The sequence below is a fragment of the Penicillium cosmopolitanum genome (assembly GCF_028827165.1).
Source record: "Penicillium cosmopolitanum strain IBT 29677 chromosome Unknown utg000005l:1.0-4006212.0:1.0-4009387.0, whole genome shotgun sequence".
Lineage (NCBI taxonomy): Eukaryota > Fungi > Ascomycota > Eurotiomycetes > Eurotiales > Aspergillaceae > Penicillium > Penicillium cosmopolitanum.
This window is the reverse complement of record NW_026622675.1, coordinates 3864232-3883050: the sequence shown is the minus strand read 5'-3', so window position 1 is coordinate 3883050 and position 18819 is coordinate 3864232. Positions and strand designations below refer to the sequence as shown.

The 18819-nt window shown below is 51.3% G+C and overlaps 9 protein-coding genes across 9 annotated transcripts; 1 reads left to right on the top strand and 8 right to left on the bottom strand.

The window, feature by feature from the left end:
• Window positions 1–25: 25 nt before the first annotated feature.
• On the bottom strand, window positions 26–856 carry N7509_004467 (peroxiredoxin family protein; the record flags this gene model as incomplete). The annotated part of the gene is made up of 5 exons (XM_056629104.1): window positions 26–61; window positions 123–269; window positions 362–525; window positions 596–708; window positions 807–856. The coding sequence occupies 5 exons, from the start codon at window positions 854–856 to the stop codon at window positions 26–28; spliced, it is 510 nt and encodes a 169-aa protein (XP_056491838.1).
• A 467-nt stretch (window positions 857–1323) lies between these two features.
• On the top strand, window positions 1324–3278 carry N7509_004466 (rhomboid protease PCP1; the record flags this gene model as incomplete). The annotated part of the gene is made up of 5 exons (XM_056629103.1): window positions 1324–2149; window positions 2208–2311; window positions 2372–2705; window positions 2760–2934; window positions 2990–3278. 5 exons carry the CDS (start codon window positions 1324–1326, stop codon window positions 3276–3278), a joined length of 1728 nt encoding a protein of 575 aa, XP_056491837.1.
• A 454-nt stretch (window positions 3279–3732) lies between these two features.
• On the bottom strand, window positions 3733–5070 carry N7509_004465 (putative clock controled protein (Ccg-8); the record flags this gene model as incomplete). The annotated part of the gene is made up of 1 exon (XM_056629102.1): window positions 3733–5070. The coding sequence occupies one exon, from the start codon at window positions 5068–5070 to the stop codon at window positions 3733–3735; it is 1338 nt and encodes a 445-aa protein (XP_056491836.1).
• A 1405-nt stretch (window positions 5071–6475) lies between these two features.
• On the bottom strand, window positions 6476–8041 carry N7509_004464 (uncharacterized protein; the record flags this gene model as incomplete). Its single annotated transcript, XM_056629101.1, has 1 exon — window positions 6476–8041. The coding sequence occupies one exon, from the start codon at window positions 8039–8041 to the stop codon at window positions 6476–6478; it is 1566 nt and encodes a 521-aa protein (XP_056491835.1).
• Window positions 8042–9060: 1019 nt separating this feature from the next.
• Window positions 9061–10662, bottom strand: N7509_004463 (GNAT family N-acetyltransferase; the record flags this gene model as incomplete). Its single annotated transcript, XM_056629100.1, has 1 exon — window positions 9061–10662. One exon carries the CDS (start codon window positions 10660–10662, stop codon window positions 9061–9063), a length of 1602 nt encoding a protein of 533 aa, XP_056491834.1.
• A 389-nt stretch (window positions 10663–11051) lies between these two features.
• N7509_004462 (uncharacterized protein) lies at window positions 11052–11495 on the bottom strand (the record flags this gene model as incomplete). The annotated part of the gene is made up of 1 exon (XM_056629099.1): window positions 11052–11495. One exon carries the CDS (start codon window positions 11493–11495, stop codon window positions 11052–11054), a length of 444 nt encoding a protein of 147 aa, XP_056491833.1.
• Window positions 11496–11532: 37 nt separating this feature from the next.
• Window positions 11533–13781, bottom strand: N7509_004461 (uncharacterized protein; the record flags this gene model as incomplete). Its single annotated transcript, XM_056629098.1, has 6 exons — window positions 11533–12053; window positions 12461–12605; window positions 12797–13305; window positions 13379–13504; window positions 13613–13656; window positions 13717–13781. The coding sequence occupies 6 exons, from the start codon at window positions 13779–13781 to the stop codon at window positions 11533–11535; spliced, it is 1410 nt and encodes a 469-aa protein (XP_056491832.1).
• Window positions 13782–14259: 478 nt separating this feature from the next.
• Window positions 14260–15428, bottom strand: N7509_004460 (uncharacterized protein; the record flags this gene model as incomplete). Its single annotated transcript, XM_056629097.1, has 3 exons — window positions 14260–15042; window positions 15102–15256; window positions 15320–15428. The coding sequence occupies 3 exons, from the start codon at window positions 15426–15428 to the stop codon at window positions 14260–14262; spliced, it is 1047 nt and encodes a 348-aa protein (XP_056491831.1).
• Window positions 15429–16083: 655 nt separating this feature from the next.
• Window positions 16084–17715, bottom strand: N7509_004459 (HesA/MoeB/ThiF family protein; the record flags this gene model as incomplete). The annotated part of the gene is made up of 3 exons (XM_056629096.1): window positions 16084–17113; window positions 17191–17404; window positions 17472–17715. 3 exons carry the CDS (start codon window positions 17713–17715, stop codon window positions 16084–16086), a joined length of 1488 nt encoding a protein of 495 aa, XP_056491830.1.
• Between the last annotated feature and the right edge of the window lie 1104 nt (window positions 17716–18819).

Sequence of the window (18819 nt, the reverse complement as noted above, 5' to 3'; positions counted from 1 at the left end):
CTGGTTTTCACCGCAGTTTTACAATTTACAGTGACGCCAGAACGGTGTCGGCACTCGATTTCTGAGATCCAGATTAGCAGTCCATCCTAGGTAGTAGAGGGAGATAGAGTTGAGCCACGTACCTTGACAGCACCCTTCTCGGTCTCAATATCGGCATATCGGACCTTTCCGTGGTCAACAACAATGGCGTAGCGACCGGTGCGACCGGAAGCATTGTCGGCCCAACCAATGCTCTTGGAGAACTTGGCATCGGGGTCCGACAGGAAGAGCTGCGGAAGGAGACAGAGTCAGTATAGATCGTGAGAAGGGGAAGAGAGGTAGACAAAGAGCCAGGATTGTAGTGATAACAATTGGAACTCACAATTTCGTTGTTCTGGACCTGGTTGGCTTTGCCCCAGGCGCTCATGACAAAGGGATCGTTGAAGGCGAGCACGGCGACAATGTCGACTCCCTTCTCGCGGAGCTTGGGAAGGTTCTGGATGTAGCCCGGCATGTGGTTGACGGAGCAAGTGGGGGTGAATGCACCTTGATTGATTGATTAATTGCATTAGTTGCGAAATACACAAGCTGGGTTCGTGTTGTATTCATAGCATACCAGGCACGGAGAATAGGACAACCTTCTTGTTGGCCCACTCCTTGGATGCATTGTAGTTAATGGGGATGCCACAGGAAGTGATATCATCACTTTCCTCGGTCCATGGGATATACCTGCAACAGTCATTAGCATGGGCATTGGGATGGAATAGCGCGGAGAGTCCCTGATGGAGCTCCCATGCTAGGCTCCTTAGATCCGAGCTCGAGCTTACTTGAACACCACGTCACCGGGGAAAGCGTCGCCAGCCTTGAGAGTAGTCATTGTGTAAGATTGAGAGTAGGAAGGGATTGGACCGTAGAAGAGAAGAAGAGAAGAGAAGAAGGAGAGTTGGGAGAAGAAGAAGGAGGAGTGGGAGTAGAGAGTATGCCCCGCATTGATTACCGTATTACCATTACTATTACTTTCCACCAGCAATACTGGCGGAGTCCGCCGATGCTCATTTCTTGTATTAACTATGAGTACGCAATGGTGAAGATAGTGGTTTAGACTGATGCTGAATTATGTTATAGTACATTATTGTACATTATAGTGAAGTATATTTTATTATAATGCTATGTCTTATACACTATAGTGTAGACCTTCTAAGTACTGCTGTGACAGTCAGGTGATCCTCCGCAAGATCAACCGCGAAGGTCCTCATATCACCTCATCCCATCCCATCCCATCAATGCTCTGACAACACACACTTCCACCTGCAATCCTTCTCCACCAACCACCGATCGCTCAGAATGAGCTATGCGGTTCCGATCGCATGGCGGATCCCCTGCTCGGGGCTCCGTCCATCCAAATCTTTGTCCACCCAAAGCTCCCAGGCGGCCTTTCGCCATCTCCGCATCTCAACTTTCCCTCGATCTACCTCCTCCTTCCACCGTCCATTGAACTCGTTCAATCCCTCGTCGCGACCTCAATATCGACAGATCCCCGCCTCCACCTCTCCTTTGAACCCTATGACACCCGCCTTCACTCGGTCAAAGAGAACAGCCGGTGTCGCAAAACACCCGCAAAAAAAGTCCGGAAGTCTGCCGGGGGGCCGCAATCTGACCGAAGCCGAGATCAACTGGATCTTTGGCCCGGGAATTTCCGTGAAGCTGGGAAACAAGGCTCTTGGAGCCCTACAGACTCAACGCCTGGATGGAACCTTGGACTTGGACCTCCCCGCCGACATTGTCCGCGCCGTCAACCAATCCCAACTCGACAGCGCCCTCCAATGGCTCCGCGAGAACCATCCGATGAACGAGGATGCCGCCATCCTCGCCCGCATTGAAAAGGAAGAACGCCAAGCAGAAGAGAAGCTCGTTCGCCGCGCCGAGGAGCTTGGTCTCTACAAGCCGCAGAGCGGGTCCTACGAGAATGAGCTGGGTGAGGAGAATTCGGTCTACGGCAAAAGTGTACTCAAGGAGGCACGCGAGATGAATGAAAAGCGACTGCTGGCGGAGAAGGAACGGAAGCGCCAGGAATGGCTGCAGGGAGAGAACGAGGAGCAGGAGCGTTTGCGCCGTCAATTCAAAGGGGACACAGCCTTGCAGCAGTACCAAGAAGCTGCTCTAACAGAGGGTGCGTATGATTTCCCCAGCTACCTATCCCACCAGGCCATGGTTAACCACTGTCACAGCTCGTCCTCGTGCGGATCCTAATGAAAGGCCCTATCTGGCCTGGATTCAAAAGCATCACATTGCTGGAACCCATGAATCACCAGATGCTGTGGATTTAACTACTGTAAGGATTCTATTATGGTCGCTGGAGATCTAGTACTGACAGCGAGATTCTTTCTTATAGACCCAACGTCTTCTCGCACCTGCTCTCTTCACTCTCCTCGCAGTTGGTCTATGCTACTACTTCGCTCAAAACTATGAATCCCCTGCGCGCAAGGATCGCCTTTGGCCCACCGTCCCCCCTGCTGCTGCAACTGTCGGAGCTATCATTGGTGCCAATGTAGCGGTCACATTAATGTGGAAGTTCATCCCACCCTCATGGAGACTTCTCAACCGCTATTTTGTCATCGTTCCTTTCTACCCAAGCGCGCCGAGCATGCTTGGCAGCACTTTCAGCCATCAAACCTGGAGACATCTCGCCACTAACATGATGGTTCTGGGCCTTATGGGCACTAGAGGTATGTGGTTTCTTCCATCATGACTACCAGTCCACACTGCTAACTATATTTCAGTCCATGATGAGCTCGGCCGAGGAAATTTCTTGGCCATCTACTTCGGCTCTGGTGTCGTTGGCTCCTTGGTATCGCTGTCCCGCAATGTTCTGCTCGGCACTTTGGGCCTTACCTCCCTGGGCGCAAGTGCTGCCACTAGCGGTATTGTTGCCGCGTGGTGTCTGTATCACTATGAGTATGTTCTCGCGGTCCCCAATATCCTATTCGGACTATACTGACATATCGACCAGTGACAAAATCACCATGTGGATCCTTCCCCACGATCTCCGAGAGAACATCTACACCCAGGGCTGGATCTTACTGGCATGTCTGATCGGAACCGAAGTCCTCAGCATGGTAGCGCCTGCTCGTTTCTTGACGGTTTGGCCTCTCTCTCGACTAACCAAAATGGACCATGCTGCTCATTTGGGCGGATACCTCGCTGGCGCCGGCTGTGGTTGGACCCTCGGCCAAAAGCGTAGGGCTGAGCGGGCACAGAGAGCCCGTGATTCAAGGTGGCTGAAGAACCTGAGCCGCTGAGAGCAGAGATCAGGCAATTTTTGTACATTATTTATTAGCGCCTTGCATGTTGGTCGTTGCTTTGTCAGCTTTTGACGGGCCGCCTAGTATTCCATGCATCTTAAGATCCCGGAGGATTTGTAACAATACACTGCATTGAAAGTCTTCCTCCCTGAGCTCTGCAAGTTGTTTTACCAGCGGTGCTATTAGAACCGGCTAGATTGGAGTATTACTCGGCAACTTGGATTCGTCCTGCTTGTCACCCTCGGCAATGCTAATCTGGGCTGCCTTACAATTCGTGTCGATACTGAGGCCCTCCGACTCTTCGAAAATATCCAGATTGATTGCGATTTTCCGGGGGCTAGAAAGAGTGAAGAACAAGTAGTGGATATCAATCATAAAGACACATCACAGGCCTAATATCAAGAAAATAAAATGAAACATAAAAAGAAAGACAAAGCTTTCGGAGACGTCTTTACGTCTTCTCAGTCCCGCTGATCGGTACATCATCCTGGGAAACAGCCTCGGAGATGATGGGCTGCTTAATGTCCATCCCATATTGTTGAGAGTTTGGGGTGGGAGCTTGGCTCTGGTTTTCCACATCCGGTGCGGATTTGTGTTCGGGTCGTTTCCGTCCAAGACGATCACACCAGTGCTCAGCACTGACGAGGGTGTCGTTGACCACACCACTGACCTGGCCTAGAATATCAAGTCCTTCATTTGCCAATACCAAAATGCGATGAGCACCGACAGTGGCCTCGGACGAGGCGGCAGGAGAGTCGGCAGGGGGCTGCGATGTGCTGGCCATCTGGAATCGGTGAGGCAGAGAGGTCAAGTGTCGTCGGACGAGGTGGCGCGCATTCTCGGGCAAAGCGCCTCCGGCATACTTGGAAACGACATCGACAACTTGCTTGAGGGTCGAAAGAACGTCTTCCCTGACAGCCTGAATGCGCTGCTTGAGGAGAGAAGTGTTCTCGGGACTATTGGCACGGCCAGCCTCAGCCTCCTCCTTCAACCTCGCCTTATGAGCCTCCCACTCGGTCATCGCATTTTGGAGAGCGACGATAGAGCGACCAAGTCGACCGTTCGCCCAGCGAAGCCATGTCAAGCAATACTGCAAACTGCGGAGAGACTCCTCGCTCATTGCCACACCCAGGCCAGAAGTCGAAATGACCAGCCGACTCTGCCAGGTGGGGTTCTGTCGTCCAGGCTTCTCCTCGTAGTGGGGGGATTTCATCTCATCGTAAGGTGGAAGGGTATCAGCCATGGAAATGTCCGAAGAGCTTCGCGTCCGCGACTGAATAGCCACTTCGTCCAATCCTTTTTCTATATCCATGGTGGTCGGTACGGCTTCCCCATTCACTTTGCGCCGCTTGCTAGTATGCTTCGACTCGTTGCCAGAATCCCGTCGTTGGAGCGCCCAGCGCAAACCACTTTCGACGCCAGTCTTTCGACCAACCGTTCCAACGGTATTTGCGACGGGAGAACCGATATTGCGCTCGATAAACTCGGCGCTGGACTTGAATCGGGCGGAGTAGGACTTGGAGGAGGTGTAGGCCGATACAGAACCGTTGATGGCGGAGGAGATGAGGGGGTGAGAGGAAGTGAGGAGGGAAAGAAGTGGCTCTGCTGATGGAGGGTCGGGAGACGTGGGAAGAGGTTGTCGTGGAGCTCTGGGGGAATGATGAGAGTGACCAAAGTCGGCGCGAAGGCCTTCTAGGGCTTGGGCAGCCTCGAGGTCGTCCATAGACAGTACGCTGGTAGCTCGGTGAGACCGATCGCAATCCTCGGAGGGCTGCTTTTCAAGGTCCATCACGGCGGGGGCATGCTGGGGTGGAGATGGAAGGATATAAGTGGGCGCCAGGCTTAGGGTGAGGCTTTCGGGATGGGGATGGGGATGGGGGTGAAGATCGTAGCGGCTAGTTGAGAATCGGAGTGGAGGGGCCCGCCGGAGAAGATGAAAACTGAGGATTCGTATGGAGTACGGAGTAGAAATGCCGACAAACGAATACGCAGGGTGTGTAAGAGTCGAAGCAGCCACTCACGTTGAGTGCAGGCGAAGGCGAAGGCGACGAAGAGAAGGTGAAGCCGAGTTGCACGTGAAAAAGGTGGATGACTAATCGGGCATCACATGCGTCCCCAACAAACCTTGCCGATGCTCACTTTGCCTACACAACACCCGTACAGGTCTATCAAGTACGAGTACTCTACGAGAGGGCCTTTTTGTGACCATGTCATCCTGTCGAACATCCTGCATACCCAGTATAGCAGGGATATGCATTCACCTTCACCTTCACATTCACATTCACATTCACATTCATCCCCCCATGCCAGCACAGCACCCAGTATCCAGCATGTGCCATACTGTTTTATCCTACTTATGATTGGAACTTACGTATGCACTTGTTTTGACTATGACTGGACTCCGGCGTCGGGAAACCCCAATAACCAGTCGGCCCCGACCACCAGTCACAGTCGCAATAGTGGAATCACCTTCCCCTTTGAGGCATCGCTGTGTACAACTGCCGACATGTGAAGTGGGGGCATCCTCCTTCTCCAGCGCTAATCCCAGCGCTAATTGCGGACGACTTCCGGCTGCATTTAGCCTATGCTCGGCCTATGCTCGGCCTATACTTTGCTGGGGCCGCCACCCCATCTTCCTATGGTTCGCATCAACCACCTAACCTTATGTTTATCCAAGCAGTGGAATCAGGGAATGCCCTGTCATAAAAATACTAGTAGAAATGTGATTCTGTAATAATAACCACGTGAGAACCGGAATAAGTGTTCTTTAAATCGGAGTCATTATCCCGAGTTAGGCGCTGATCAATTGGTCTTTACCAACTTATAGCTTCACTAGCTAACAAATACCTGCCCCTATTTACTATTCATTTTGAAATGCCAAGTCAGGGTTTCCCTAGATCACTACTGATAGACGCTGTAGATCAGGACTGGGCGCTAGTGGTGCTACTTTCCAAGGTTATTACTACTAGTAGTACTTTATCTCCGCATCTCATTCCCGAAACGGTCGAGTTGAACCACACTACATTTTTGCTTGGCTTATCTACTGCTTGATATTCTTGGAAATATTTGAAATCTTATAATTCGGGAGTAACCTTTATTCTCAACGTGCTAGCAAACTGCGCCTCAACCATTTGTTAGGTCCATACCCTCCATCAACAACGCCTGTCCTCATTCTCTGTCAGCCACTCGTCTGGCTAATAGTCCCGAACAATTATAGTAACACGAGGGGACGTACTTTCATCGAAAGGCCCATGACGACCCACTTTTGGCCTGGATCCCGCGAAGCTCTCCCACGGCCCACTTAAACTATTTGAAACTGCCCTAACAAAGGCATTTGAATCATCCAGCCGAGTCTGACCATCTATAAAGAACAGATCATTGCTTGCCAGGATCCCAGGGCTCCACCAGAGCGTTTGACCTGGTTGGAAATGACCCTGTGCATGCAGGCATTCCTGGAGCTTCTCGATACTGAGATACGCAGTATTAAGCCACATATCGTTCGGACTCAGTTGAAGGGGATCAGTCGAGTCACTAAGCATCTGGCCAAGGTAGTTAGTACACAACAGCGCAGAGTCAGAAGCACGTACAATATCCATCGGGATGTTATACACAGTGAGGGGACTGCTGAAATCAAACCCATTCTCATTCCATTCACACAAGAGCCTCCAAGCATCACCCGAAGGTAGGTTATCATGTAAGTGCTCAATCCAATCAGACCCACCGATCAGCTTAGCCTCCCGTCTCTGTAACCTAGCTCTTTGGCTTAGCTGCTCTTCGGATACAATTCGTCTGCAATCTCCATCTTCAGTATTCTCCTGAATCTCGTCGGGGGTCCATTTCAATTTGTGCCATTCAATTACATACCACTTCTTTGCATCTGTGAGCCAACTTCTCCACCCCGCCACAATTTCATACCTCTCATTCTGGAGCCCAAGAGCCATCATCGTATCATAAGTGTCCGGATGATTCACAATATGATTCCGAATCCTGGTTGTATGCGTGACAAAGCGTTCTAATCGTCTTTCCTGCTCTTCGGCCCAGGAATCGATTAAACCTTGCGCATCTTCCAGTTTCAGGGGCATCAAGGCCTCGCTCCAGAAAGGTGAAAGATGTCCCCATTTGTGCTGTGGTCGCTGTTGCAGCATAAGTGCGTCCAACACATCAAGATTGACAGATTTCGGGTTCGAGGTGGTTTCCAGATTCATTGAGAAGGTTTCCATGATTTGGCCTCCCTCTATGGGCCCAGAAGTTGGCTGGTAATTAGGCGGTGGTTGTATCGTTCCAAACAGCTTTGACCCTGGCGGTGCGAACATCTCCTCTCGGTTCGGAGTTACGAACAGTCCTGATGTCTCATCTCCGCCCGGAACTAGAACACCGAGAATAGGTGATCCTATCAATGGCCCAGCCTCTGGTTGCTGAGAAGTTGATTCCAGTTGGAACTCCCCTAGCAGCCCTGGCCTAGTCAGCGCCTCATCAATAGCTATAAGCACCGGAGATTTCGGATTCAAAGCCTGTAGAATACTAGGTTCCCCAAGTAATGGACCGGGTGTTCCTGGTTGAAACCCATGCGGTGGTGCAATCGCTCCAGAAGCCACAAGTCCGGGAGCTGCATTGAGGACCGAGCGTGACTCTGGTGGTCCAATACCAGCTAGAGTTTCGATACTATGTGCCCCTTGCAATGGCCCGGGAGCACGCAGTGGAAGAGCTTGAGGCACCAATGCTGTTCTTGCTGGAAGATCTGGTCCAGGAGGTGCTGGCATAGGGCTAGTGGGTGGTCGCCAAAGATGTCCTGGCATGAGATGCGTACCTCCCTGTGAGTGCAAACAAACTCGGTAGGCTCTTAGCAAATTATTAATTCCAGCAACAGCGGCATCAGTATTCATATTCTGAATTGGAGCTGGCATTCTAGAAAGTGCATCTTGGATTCCCTGCTTTATTAGTGCGCGCGTCTTAGCAGCTCTCACGTTCATGTTATGTCGGGTAATCTCGCCATTGATTTCTTTCAGAACGTCTAGAACGATATTCTTGTCAACTAAGGTGCTATCCTGCATACCCAGATCCAGCCACTCTCTTCTAAATCTCTCAGGCCTGGCCATGATAAAGAATTGAATGGACTCTGAAATGCGTGAATAAGCCTTACTGCTCGGACTGTGAGAGGATGGTATAAAATTTTTGAAATGCCTCTACTGATACCATACTTATATACCCAGGGAGCTGAATTGGATTTATCAAGCCTTTCAAGCCCTGGTTCTCGAACAATAGATTCTACGAGTGAAAGAAGGGACATAGTAGGAGACAAAGCTCCATTCTATGCCCAGGTGTGCTTTGAGAAACAAAGGGCTGCCAAGGTGGATACATCCTCGAGATAATGGCATTCCTCGGTTTTCACTGTCGACTGCTATTCTTTGATTCAAAAAGTGCCTTTTACCACTACGTGAGGGGTTGCCAAACTTACTTCTCTTCCCAGGTGTAGCATTGGCGTATGGACCGATCTATGTTAAGCCTGAGTTTGCGTGATTCATCAGTAATTACGATCGCGGAATGATGCGACTGGGAAGCGGGTATAACGACTTATTATTGAGAAGTTAGATTTATACTAATTCCATCCCCAAGGTAGAAATCTCAGAAACAAATCTAGAAAACGACCACCATGCAACATTTCAAGCAAAGAAAAGATAGAAAAATCGAACAGGTACAATAATGAAGAATCAAACATGCAAATGCTTCATGAATCATGAGTCGTCATAATCTCGTAGATCGGGACAGTTTTCCCCAGTCCTCAAATGGCGGGCGCATCCCAGTATTCGCGCTTGATCTTCATCACGGCAGATTGCTTGTGCGGGAAACTAACTTCCCCCTCTTTATAAAATCCGACTTGTTGCAGATAATTGATGAGTTTCAGATTATCCACGCGCGGTTCAAGAACGACCGCCTCAGTGCGCATATCAGACAAGAAGCAATGGTGTACCAAAGCAGTGAGCCAGAGGATAACGCGGTGGGCGCCACGGAATTCCTGTTCGCCAACAAGAACATGAATGCCCCGATCGTAGTTATCAACTCGATCCAGAAGTCGACCAAGGGGATCTTCCTTGACCCAGTAAATCTCAAAGTACCCGAAAGGTTTTCCGTCCCAGCATCCAATGACAGGGAAGCTGTGGCGGCTGGACAGATTGTCTAGGAGAAACTTTTCTTGGACGGGCTTTGGTCCGCCCACCCCCCACATAGCCTCCACGCGGGGGTCGTTCATCCATCGATGTAGAGTGTCAAGATCTGATGACAAATTTTGGGAGAGGTGTTGTTTCACGCTGGTGACTTGAGCACTGACTGGTCTGGTTGGGGTTGTGGGTCGACTGTCACTTGGAGTCGGCTTGGTGGCTGGAAGGAAAGGTATGCGCAAGGAGAGGTATTGTTCCACGCTAGGGATGTGGCGAACATAGAAAACCTCTCCTTGGTGGGGTGGCTTAGGACGGATAGGATGGCGCACCCCGTTGGTAAAAGTATATTGAGTTGGTGCCGGTGGGTAAAAGGTTGGCAAGTGACTAGCTGATGTAAAAGGACCAGCCGAAGTGAAAACCTCTGCATTGCCTGTACCAAACGCGGCTTCAGCGGGGGGCAATGAGGTTGGAGGTAGGGAATCCCGCAGTGGAGAAGCCGGTCGTGATTGGAAAGGTGTCAAAGAAGGGGATGGCGGGGAGCCACGGGGAGTCAGAGTGAATAAGAAGAGTCGCGGATCAAGTTGCCAAAATGTCCGTTGGCTCACGAACATCTTCGACCAGCTAGCTGAGTCGCGTGTTTCAACGGGTTGGAATCCGACGGATGAGTCTTCGTTTGAAACAATGCCCATACGCTCGAGTTTCTGCAAAAGGTTGCGGCCCTTGAAAATGCCCTCACGTCGAATATTGACGCGCCAATCACCCTTTGGCTGCCCAGAATGAGGGGTCGAGCTGGAGGCCGCCGTTTGAAGGTGAGGATCAGGCTTGGGTTCATGGAAGTACCACCAGAGTGTCGCCCAGAGCATCATTGCAATTTGGCGGGTGGGAGAAGTGACTGGCTTGAACTCGCTGGAGGGTGGATTGACAATATAAGAGATGTAGATACGATCGCGATTCAAAGTGGGGGTTGTGAATCGGATGGTCTTGTTGTCGTCATCGTCATCATTCTTGTCGTCGGTGGGATGTCGATTCTCTGATCCTTCTGATCCCTGTCCCGTCTGTTCCGGAGAGACGCCCGAGACTTTTTCACTGTGAATCATGACTGTCCAACCAGGAGGAAAACTCGAATGAGTGGCTCCCATATCATTGGACTTGAAGGTGACCCCACCAAAGACTGGCGTAACGGTGAAAGTGAGGCCATTTGGGAGATGGCAGGAGTTGTTCCGCATGATGGTGGTCCTATTTCAGCTGGGTTATGGAATAAAGGAAGTTTAGAATAAGTGTAGAATAAATGTTGAATAAATGTAAATGGAAGAATGGAAGAATGGAAGATTAAGTAGGATCATCCGGTGAAGTGGGGAGATGCACGACTTTAACGTCCGGCGGGTTTGCGCTGTTTGCAGAAGATCATCAAATGGCGACGAATTCATTGGTTGAAGAGATGGGACAAGATGGGGGAAGGAGATTATCTAGATGATCTAGAAGAGAAAAGAACGACAAAAGAGGAGAAAGAGGGAGATTTTCACCGGTCAAAGCGTCTTAGAGTTGATTCTATTCCGTAATACAATGCTAGTATCTACAGAGTCTATGGAGAGGGGCCTTTATACTCCACTATAACTCAAAAGTATCCTGGGAACAGCCAGTCCAGCTTCTTCTTGGCTTCAGGGCTCCAGTGCGGCTGTGGTGTGCTCACGCCAAACTTAATTGACCCAGCAAGGTGCTTGGCTTGAACCAACTCGGTGTGCTCCTGTCCAGCGAGAGCATCCAGGACGGCGGTCACGAAACGACGAGCATTTTCAGCGTTCGCCTTCATGTTACCCATCACCATCTCCACGGTAACATCGGCCGAGTCATGCCAGCAGTCATAGTCGGTCGACATACAGATCATCTGGTAGGCGATCTCGGCCTCACGGGCGAGCTTGGCCTCGGGGAGAACGGACATGTTGATCACGCTACCGCCCCAGGCGCGGTACATGTTGCTCTCAGCACGAGTGGAGAACTGCGGGCCCTCTGGATCAGGCAAACGCGGGAAGGTCAGCATATATTTACGGCATGATTCCATGTCAATCGCATGATGGTGGCGGAGTCAAAAAAAAAGGTCAAAACTTACCCATGCAGACAACGGTACCACGGTCGTGCAGGACAACCCCATCTCCCTCCAAACTGTGTCCACACTCACGCACGATCTTGGCAATACCCTCGTCAAAGGGATCACCGAAGGGAACGTGGGCAACAATTCCACCCTCGAAGTAAGTCCAGGGCCGGACACCCTTGGTACGGTCGATGATCTGATCGGGGATCACAAAGTCGCGGGGCTTGATAGCCTCTTGCAGACTGCCGACAGCGGAGAAGGCGATGATGCTGCGGACACCGATGGAGCGCAGAGCGGCGATGTTGGCGCGGGCGGGGACTTCGTGGGGGGCGATCTGGTGATGAGCACCGTGACGGCTTAAGAAAGCCACGGCGACAGTCTTCTCATTGTGTTTGCACTGGTGGTGCAGGATGGTGATGGGCGAGGAGGGTTCACCCCAGGGAGTGCTGATGGACAGAGAGGCCACTTGGGTGAAACCAGGCAGTTCACGAAGTCCAGTGCCGCCAATGACAGCAATTGGGACAGGCCCTGGTGAGAATGGAAGTGGTCAGCATCGACAGTCACATCTCGGCGGGGAGGGGCAGTGTCATGTAGGGGAACACAAGGAACACAAACCGTCATATGTAGAAGGAAGAGCAGTCATTCTGCGCGCGAATTGTGCCGGTGACTCGATGCGACGAAAGGGTTTGAAGGAGGAAAGAAACGTGGGCGACCAACGCATGAAATCCCAACGAAGTTCAAGTTGAAGTTGCGACCAAAAATCTGCCCCGCGATGGCGTTGCGGCCCCACGTGAAATCCTGAACCGCCCGTAAGAGAAGTTTCGTATATTTTCCAAGAATCTATTTGACAAAGAATACTCCGTACAGTATTCTAGTATTCTTCCATTATTCCCCTTATTCCTATCCCCGCCACACCATAATTCCATATGGATCACGGTCGGCCTCACTAACGGATACCTCCACGCCGCCATCCTGGTAAGCTTCGGCGCAAGGGGACATAGCTGATCCACCCTGCTTCGCGCTATCGTGAAGAGCCTGCAGGGCACTCTCCCGGTCGGACTTCCACTGTCGCGAGAGTTCCTGTAGCAAATGGGTTTGCATGACAGCCCGGAGATAGCCACGCTCGGAGTTGGAGTGGGCCAAGGAGATCACCACCGATCCACGCTCCGTCGCAGCCAACGTCTCATGATGGCTCATCTCACCAGTAAATAGAAGATCCGGCATATCATTCCCGCGCATGAGGACTCCCGATCCTGAACCGGGGCACATACCGACGGTACGGATGCGAATGTTGTCAATCGACTGCGATTGCGGGATCGCAATGGGAATACCCCCGGAAGACCGACCCCGCGACCAATGTGGTCAATCAGAGTCGTAAGAGGTTGATCCTCGTTAAATGTGACGAGGCGACCCGCACCAGCCGACTCGAATCCTTCCGGGATTGAGGCTGCGGGAGATGGATGGATGGTGGATCGGATATGGGGGATTTGTTGGGATGCGTCTGCCGATGCTGCAGTGGGTACAGCTTGAGCTTGAGGGTAGGTAGGCACCGAATATAACTTTGAATTGCAGCTCTGAGAAGCAGTATGTGTCTGAGTCGCGACGGGTTGGAAGGTACCCGTCACCACGTCACAAAGCCAATCCGCCATTCCTCCGGGTACAGTATCAACCGCGGTATGCGGGGAGTAGACACTGATTCCATGTTGGGCCAATCGCAGGAGTGATCGTTGCTGTGTGTCATCGAGGGTGATAGCCTTCAGGCCGCGGAAGATGATCGGATCTAGATGAAGCTTGCGTTAGTGACCTGAACAGCTTTGCGTGAAGGGTTCGCAGGCAGAGAGGGATGGTCTCACGGTAGGCCACGATCGCTGAATCGCGACGCTTGATCGCCTCATCGGCGACGGCGGTTGTCAAGTCGATGGCGAGGAGGACCGAGTTCTTCTGGCGTCGTGATGGGTCAAAGGGAGCTTCGAGAAGCACTGTTCAAGTGGCATGTTAGCAATGAAGATAATAGTATGGACCAAGGTAGGCAGGTCGTGGAAGCTACTAGTACAGTTTCTACCTGTACGCCGATCAAAATGACTTACATCCAGTGTTATCAAAACTCTTATCAGCCAGCGCTTCGGGGTAGCTGTCAGAATTGAATGTTAGAAGCTTTATGGAGAGCTCGAGCTACCCAATGGCAACGTACATCTTCCTCATGGAGTCCACGACTGAGCGGGTGAAGGGCGAGGAGGAGGGAATTGGAGATGCCATGGTGAATAAACAGCGAGCTGTTGTTCGCAAGCAATTCATGAGATTCCCAGAATGTCCTGGAAGGGTGCAGGGTGAAGTTGAAGTAGAAGTTGTGCGAAAGTCCGGGGAGGCTCTCCAATGCGGTGACGAGTCATGTGATGCACGTCCTGTTTGATCAACTTCCAACTTGGACAATCTTTTTTGTTTATTTTTAAAATTCAATTAAACTAACCAAAGAATGTTGAAATCTTCAATTGCCAAATATCGCATCCACGGTGTTGAGTAGTGGATTACTTCTGGTAGGTACATGGATGGGATATGCCAAACTAGACACCAGGCGAGTATCCTACGTCCACCTTTGCCATCATGACAATGATATCAGGGGTTCAAGTTCGGGTGATCCCACTATGCTGCCTCATCACTGTTGGAAATTTGCAATTTTATAGGCTTTAATTTCTCATTCATCATGCATCATACTAGTATTTAATCAGCACCTGATCTAAAACCGTCTGACCTCAACGGCCGGCTGACTCTGCACCGCATTTTCAATCTTCTCAATAACCTCATCAGTCAATTTGTCCACCAGTGCCAGAGCACGAACGTTATCCAACACTTGCTCCGGGCGCGAAGCACCAGTAATCATAGAAGAGATATTGGGATTCTTCAGAATCCACGCCAATGACAGCTGAGCCGTCGACACACCCAGCTCATCGGCCACGGGCTTCAGCGCAGCCACCTGCTTCAACTGGCGCGTCCAGGTATCATCACCAACCGTAGTGCGCAGGTTCTTCACATAACCGTCCTCCGACTCGGCAAGTCTCGAGCCAGCCGGAGGCGCAGAAGTATCATTATACTTGCCCGTCAAGACACCACCCTTGAGAGGCGAGAAAGTAGTCAAGCCTAACCCATGAGCCTCATACAGCCAGCGGTACTCCTTCTCCACGCGCTCGCGCACAAGAAGGTTATACTGCGGCTGTTCGACAACGGGACCAATGAGACCCAGTCGATCAGCGATGCGCCAGGCATCGGAGATCTCGCTGGCAGACCACTCCGAGGTACCCCAGTAGAACGCCTTACCGTTGTTGATTAGGTAGTTGAATCCACGAACGATCTCTTCCATGGGGGTGTCGCGGTCTGGGCGATGAGCGTAGACAATATCCACATAAGGTAGATCTAATCGCTGCAGAGACAAGTTCATGCCCTCGATGATGTGCTTTCGGGACAGACCGTTGTTATTGAGGGGTTTGGCGGGGTTGGCGGCATTTGCCTTGCCCCAGTAGATCTAGGAATGTTGGTCAGTTGCTGAAGGTAAGTCAATGGCTCAGAACGAGAGTGGTCTACCTTGGTAGAAATGACCAGGTCATTCTGCTTCCAGCCAAACTTCTTAATGGCTTGTCCTAGAACGACCTCGGACTGTCCACCGGAGTAGACTTCGGCAGTGTCGAAGAAGTTGACGCCGGCATCGTAGGCAGCTTTAACGCAGTCGAAGGCGGTTTCTAAGAGAGAATGAGCTAGTGAACAAGGGCTGCTTGGCGCCAATTGGTGAAAGAGACTCGGACCATTTCCAACATGACCACCGTATGTGAGCCAGCTACCAAGTGAAATGACGGAGACCTTCAAGCCGGTGCGGCCGAGGAAGCGGTACTGCATTTCGGGGAGGTCTGTCATTTTGGGTGAGGAAGGGGTTTAGGAAATAGGGATTGAGAGAAAGGTGGAGGTAAAGGAGAAGAAGAAGAAGAGGGGAACTGAATAAATAAGAATGAATTGGCGAATGATGCTATGGAATCACGCCAGCACTAGCTGTTCTAGTACGAGTGATGGTGGGGGGACCCTTATGTAAGGCCTGCGGGGAAGAGAAGAAGTATAAAATTGACACTCATCCAATGATATCCAATAATATTCAGGATATCTGCTGTTATAGCAGGGACAGGGTACTTCGGGAACTCGGGTAATCAGAATATTCGGCCTGGACCTCATGTTGATCATGTTGACCACCTTTGACCATCTCAACCATCTTAACCCCGTTGACCCCGTCCCGGTAACCCCGTTTGCCCGATCGGGTCTCCGAAAGGGTCCCGAGAAGGTCGAAGCGCTGGCATGGCGGGATTGAGTGGAATAAAGTGGAATGGAGTGACAGAGAGTGGATCTCGACCACTTTTACCACATTTACCCGGGGGTTGGAAATGCTACCACGCTCTGCAGAGTTCCCACATGGCCGATTTCTGGTCTGCGAAATGACTCATGTCGTGGGGGTGCAGGCAGATCTGTCCTCGATCTAGATAATGTGAAGCTACATGAAACTGTCTCCCCGAGATCTTCTGCTTCAGTACTCCGGCCAGTCCGGGTCGACCTGCTCCCGCCATGCCCGAAATCCACCTTGGATATCTCCAATGTATCGTTGTCCATTCTGGTCCAGTCCTAATTCCTTCAACTTCTGAACGGCGATTTGGGAGTCATTGCCGAGCCGACACACCACATAGATGGGGTCTTTGGACTCGGACGAGGTGAGCTCGGTGGGGACCCAGGAGGGCAGTTCAGGCTGGGAAGTATTGTCGGGACCTTGGTTCAAGCTCGCAGGCTTCGCCCTTGAAGCAAGGATATCGCCGATGGGAACATTGATGCTATTTTCCAGACTGCAAATACCAAATTGTGCCTTGTCGCGCACATCAATCATAATGGATTTATCTATGTTGGTGGACGGCGAGTGCTTTTCGCGGTATGCCTCCGGTGAGATACGTTCACTGGGCGCCAGCAAAGATGGAAGAGTCGCTGAGCCACAGAAAAACACATAGTCGGTGGATCCGGATTTGATCGTGTCCAAGGTCACCGAGGCATCGCCCGAGCAGACAGCACAGTTGGCCCGGCGGGCGCGCAAGCGAATAGAGCGGAATTGAGGATTGGAGTATGTGGAGAAGATCAGGAGCGACGGCGATTCGCGTTTTGGTGTCGAGCTCGAGCTATCTGGGGATGGCGCCGTGATCACCTTGATGGCTTCCAACGCTTGTAGAACTCCCATTGTACCGACCACGGGTCCTAATATTCCCCCGTCTGCACAGCTGACAACACTGTCCGCTGGCGGTGGCTTAGGGAAGACACATCGATAACATGGGCCTCCTTCTGGATCTCCTGGTGGTCGAGGCGGGTTGTTCAGTACCATCAACTGGCCCTCGGTTCTTAACGCAGATGCAGACACCAACGTCTTGCCGAGTAGCACGGCCGTGTCGGAGATCAGGTATCGCGTCGCCGGATTATCGGTGCAATCGAGAATGTAGTCATAGTTGGCAAAGATCGCAGGGGCGTCTTCGGGGGTGAGGTGTGTTCGATGAGGGATGTACGTCGGATGGGGGTTGAGGCTATTGCAGAGTAGAAGTGTTAGAAGATATGGTGTATGGCGTGGGATATGCGACCAGGAAAATGGTTGCCCACTCACTCCCTCAGTGCCTCAATGGCGCTATCCACCTTGTACTTCCCGACATTCTTCGTCCGGTGAAGCACCTGGCGATGAAGATTCGAACTCTCGACGGTGTCGCCGTCAATCAGGCCGATGGTGCCCACGCCTGCACCAGCGAGGTATTGGGCAGCAGGACATCCCAAACCACCAGCTCCCACGAGGAGAACCCTCGCAGATCGCAGTTTGAGTTGACCTGTTTACAGAAGCGCAGTGTCAGTCATCCGTCACCATCCACTGGGCAGCGCGTCTCCGTCTCTCACCTTCCAGACCAAGCTGAGATACAATCATCTGCCGACCATATCGCTTATATTCCTCCTTGAGTAGTGGCCACCGACCGGTGTCGGTGTCAGTGCCATTGGGCGCATTCTCATGATCGCTGGTGGGGCGCGTGCTCAGCGCGACTTTCTCGGCGTCGGCGAGGTCGCGCTTGAGCCCGGCGAGGTGGGCTTCTGTGGCGGAGATCTGCGCCCGCAAGGAGGTGCAGGTATCCTCGATGGGGGTCATCGAGTTGGAGAATCCAAGGAGGATTGGAGGACCGGAGGACTGGAGGAATGTGGAGGGGTGAAGACGGAGTGGAAAGAAACCCGTGATTTGGCGGGGAAAAAGCAAGTGAAGTTCCGCGGAGGTCGCCGAGACTGCCGCGGCAGCCTGAGTTAGTTAGTACATACCTAGGTAGAGTAACTATACTAGTACTAGTAGTATATACGATCATTACTAACGTAGTATGTCCAAGCGAGTGATATTGTAGCATACTAGTACTAGTAGTATCATGATAGTATGAGTAGTACTATATATAACTAGCACAATTATAGTACTAGTATACTCCCTAAGTACTTCGAGTTGACTATGGTTGCAACGCAGGGAAACCTTAAGTGGTTGAAAGATCTATACTATACTATACTAGAACTACTCTATTATCAGTATTATACTACTCCCTGTATGGTATATGACTTCTAGTAGGCACCGAGATGCAAATTTCATTATACCCATCAATGGTCGGGGATTTTTTGGAGATATCAGACTTGAACCCCTGGTCCCTTGCCCCTTGCCACGAGCCGGAGATTTTCATATTTTGAGATCAGTCTTTCTCGAATATTTCCTTGCTTTCTCTGAATCAATATGGACTTCAAGACAAGCATATACGCCAAAACGAGATCTCGTCGATCTCATACCAAATCCCGCCGCGGGTGTGCGAATTGTAAGAAACGGCGCATCAAGGTTGGTCACTAATGGCATTGGCATCGTATTACGGATTACGGCTGGACTTGACGCTTATTTGGCCATTTTCTTCTAGTGTGACGAGGCTGAGCCGGAATGCACCAATTGTATCCGCCATTTTATCAAATGCAACTATGGCTCAGTCACTCAGCGTGCTAGTTCCACGCCCTCAACACCAAGGAATACCGTGGCACCTGGTTCGAGCGAACAACATATAGATGTCAATGGATATACTTTCATCTCTGCATCCACTTCCGGCTTTACTGTTCCTAGGAGAGCTCATGGTGGGGCTACTGCAACGTCATCTTTGATGCAGCAATCTCCGTCCACCCACCCAGAAACCGCCATGGCGAGACCCCCATTCAAGTTCACGGCAACTGATATGGTTTT